A 3,374-nucleotide genomic window follows, 5' to 3' on the forward strand; every position below is an offset into this window, starting at 1 on the left:
ATAAAAGTTTGAGGGAAAAAAAACAGTAAAAAGTAAAATGTCTTTTTAATTGTTTGATATGATGGAAAAAGAGAGAATAGAGAAAGGAAAGAAAATATATGATGAAATAAAATAACATAAATATCCAAAATTAAATAGATACAAACATTAACATACAAAGATTCACTTTTATTTTAGAATTAAATATTTTTATAAATAATGATGTATAAAAATATATTTATATTAAAATTAATTAATTCAAATATTATTTATACAAATTATGTCACTTAATCTATTGTGTTTGTTTACCTTATATCATAGTTCATCATCCATAGTTTTATGAGTAAGATTGTAATTCTATATTGATGATTGCTTTCTTATCATTTTCTCTTTATAATAGGGTGGAAAAGTTTTTTGGGGGACCACATAACATTTTTCTTTCCACCTTACTTTTCTTTGTAAACTCAAGGAGAGAAAACACATAAATCCATCCACTTTTTCTCATCTCATTTTCTTTCATTCACTTTTCACCATAACCAAACATAGCCTAAAGGGATTTTGATTTAATTTTGAATTAAAAAAGAACAAAATATTACTTATGCTTATATTTATAAGAGTTTGGAATAGAGAGATAAATACATCACAAACAATATAAAAACATAAAAATTATGATATTTTTATCCTTTAAATTTAAATACATAATATTTTTATCTAAGTGTGAAAACAAAAATTTGACTATTTTATTCGGTAAGTATTGGAGGATTTGGCAGAAATCGAATTCCTTGTGAAACCATATACAAACTAAAGATTTCCTTGCAAGCTTTCACCTAAAAATACAAAGAAGCGTTCCCTCCACATATATTTCCCAAAAAAGTCCCGGCGGGATTTCAATTAATTCATCCAATCCCGCCAATAAATTCCAAACCCTTCCCCTATATAAACCCTTTCCCTCCTCTCTCTTCAACATTCCCATCAAAACCGAAACCCCAAAACCCTAACCCACACTCGTTCAACATGTTGGAACTGCGTATGGTCCAAGGCTCTCTCTTTAAGAAGGTTCTCGAATCAATAAGAGAGCTCGTGAACGATGCGAACTTCGATTGCTCTTCCACTGGCTTCTCCCTCCAGGCCATGGATTCCAGCCACGTGGCACTCGTGGCTCTGTTGCTCAGATCTGAAGGGTTTGAGCATTATCGATGTGATAGAAACATGTCTATGGGTATGAACCTTAATAACATGTCTAAGATGCTGCGTTGTGCTGGAAATGATGATATTGTTACTATTAAGGCTGATGATGGAAGCGACACTGTTACGTTCATGTTTGAAAGCCCAAGTATGTATCGGTTTATTGTATTGTTTTATTTTTAGGATTATTGTTTTATTTTTAATGTTTTTTTTTGTTGATTTGGTTTTGAAACGTGTTTTTGGTCTTGATTTAGTGTTGAATGTGTATCAAATGTTCATTTTACTTGTTTCTGTATTTTTCAATGTTGAAGTGGATTTCATTGATTTATAATTATTTTCTTATTTCAGTTTTATATGGTTCATTTTTCAGTTTATTTTTAATGTTCGATGTCTACTGATTTTTTTTATTTGTGTATTAAAATTTCCTCTTGAATAATTAACACTGAGGATTGGTTGAGTAATAGAAATCTCTAACACTTTGATTTGTAGCCCATTTCAAGTGTGTTTCTTCATTTCCCCGATTTTTTTGGTGTGAAATTATTTGCTAAAGTCTTGATTGAGTATCATAAATTCAAAAGTCCTTTGAAAACAAGATGGCCCTTGATGGGATTGATTGAGTAATGTGAATGTCCAACATGCTGATTATCTTTAAAGTATGATTTGTTCTGTATGGTTCAAATTTCAAGTGTGTTTCTTTGTTAACCCTCTAATTTTGGGTGTTTGTGTATTTTAGTCTTCATTTGAGTATTATAAATTCAGAAGTATTTCAACATGGGCAAACCCCGAGAGGGGAAAATTCTGGAAGATATAATATGGCTATTATTTCATGTGTTGATGTTTGCACTAGATCTAAATTTGACAAGAGTACCTAAATTTCTGTATTGGAAATAGTGTTTTAGGATCAACTTTATTGATTTTGAGTCCTAAGATTTTTTTGTATTTTGATTTATGTCCTTGCTTTATAGAATTATATTTTCTCTTGTAAAATTTGATTATACATTTGGTCTAGTGAGAGTTAAATTTTATTAACCCAAGTCATCTTTGATTTTTTGTCCCATGTCTTACAGCTCAAGACAAGATTTCTGATTTTGAGATGAAGCTGATGGACATTGACAGTGAACACCTTGGAATTCCTGAGGCAGAATACCATGCTATCGTTAGGATGCCATCAGCTGAGTTTGCAAGGATATGCAAAGATCTTAGCAGTATTGGTGACACTGGTAATTTGTTATGTTGATCAGTTTCAGGGATTATCGAACATTGCTTGTTTTTATATTTTGTCAGAAAAATATTAATTTTGCAATGTATGCTGTAGTTGTCATTTCTGTCACGAAGGAGGGTGTGAAGTTTTCTACCAAAGGAGATATTGGTGCTGCAAATATAGTGTGCAGGCAGAATACTAGTGTGGACAAGGTGACATTGATTTGTTTTCTTAATCTTAGTTCCAAGCATACAGTCTTCTGTCTTTATAATTTCAAATGCTTACTGAATGATATTTTGTTTCACATGATGTTACTTGTTGGATGATATTGCAGCCTGAAGAAGCCACTGTGATAGAGATGAATGAGCCTGTGTCCTTGACATTTGCATTGCGATACATGAACTCTTTCACAAAGGCGACACCATTGTCTAGCACAGTTACCATCAGTCTTTCAAATGAGTTGCCAGTTGTTGTTGAGTACAAGATTGCTGAGATGGGTTATGTCCGATTCTTTTTGGCTCCTAAGATTGAAGAGGATGAAGAAGATACAAAACCTCAAGTTTAGATTGGTTGGATTAGTCTATTAGATGTTCATTCTGTTGTAGCTGTAGTATGCCTTGATACCTCTAATCAAGAGTTGTACTCTTTTGTGCAAACGAACTGTTAGTTATGAATTTCATAGAACTGGTTTTTTATTTGGGTATGCATTATTTACAGTTAAATGTCCTTTTTAGTAGCTTTATGGAGAGATTTTGCTAAACATTGTCTTAAGAGTGAAGAGCAATTTTTATGGAACCCAAAAAACAAAGTCAATGTTAGACAGCTAAAAATGTTAATTTTATTTCACTAACTATATTTCAATTTTGGGTTCCTTAAGCAAAATCCCTTTAAGAATAAGAACATTCCGACACTGATAAATCTAAGCTAAAAACATGATCTTGATTTCTACAATTGTTTTATGCTTGTCAAGTTTAGTAAATCCCCTTGAATTGGATGACTTTGAACTTTA

At 31.7% G+C, this 3,374-nt stretch overlaps 1 protein-coding gene across 1 annotated transcript; it reads left to right on the forward strand.

Annotated features, from left to right (window-relative positions):
* Window positions 1-918: 918 nt before the first annotated feature.
* LOC109340026 (proliferating cell nuclear antigen) lies at window positions 919-3,072 on the forward strand. Its single transcript, XM_019577585.1, has 4 exons — window positions 919-1,312; window positions 2,232-2,384; window positions 2,480-2,577; window positions 2,700-3,072. Exons 1-4 carry the CDS (start codon window positions 994-996, stop codon window positions 2,928-2,930), a joined length of 801 nt encoding a protein of 266 aa, XP_019433130.1. The 5' UTR covers window positions 919-993; the 3' UTR covers window positions 2,931-3,072.
* The last annotated feature ends 302 nt before the right edge of the window (window positions 3,073-3,374 follow it).

This window comes from Lupinus angustifolius, unplaced genomic scaffold (assembly GCF_001865875.1).
Source record: "Lupinus angustifolius cultivar Tanjil unplaced genomic scaffold, LupAngTanjil_v1.0 Scaffold_131_2, whole genome shotgun sequence".
In the NCBI taxonomy this organism is placed as follows: domain Eukaryota; kingdom Viridiplantae; phylum Streptophyta; class Magnoliopsida; order Fabales; family Fabaceae; genus Lupinus; species Lupinus angustifolius.

Excerpts from the sequence above, each read along its gene's own strand:
- LOC109340026 (XM_019577585.1), top strand. The coding sequence starts at position 994 with ATGTTGGAACTGCGTATGGTCCAAGGCTCTCTCTTTAAGAAGGTTCTC. Across the intron at positions 1,313-2,231 it reads GTTCATGTTTGAAAGCCCAA|CTCAAGACAAGATTTCTGAT; the intron begins GTATGTATCGGT and ends CATGTCTTACAG. Across the intron at positions 2,385-2,479 it reads TAGCAGTATTGGTGACACTG|TTGTCATTTCTGTCACGAAG; the intron begins GTAATTTGTTAT and ends TGTATGCTGTAG.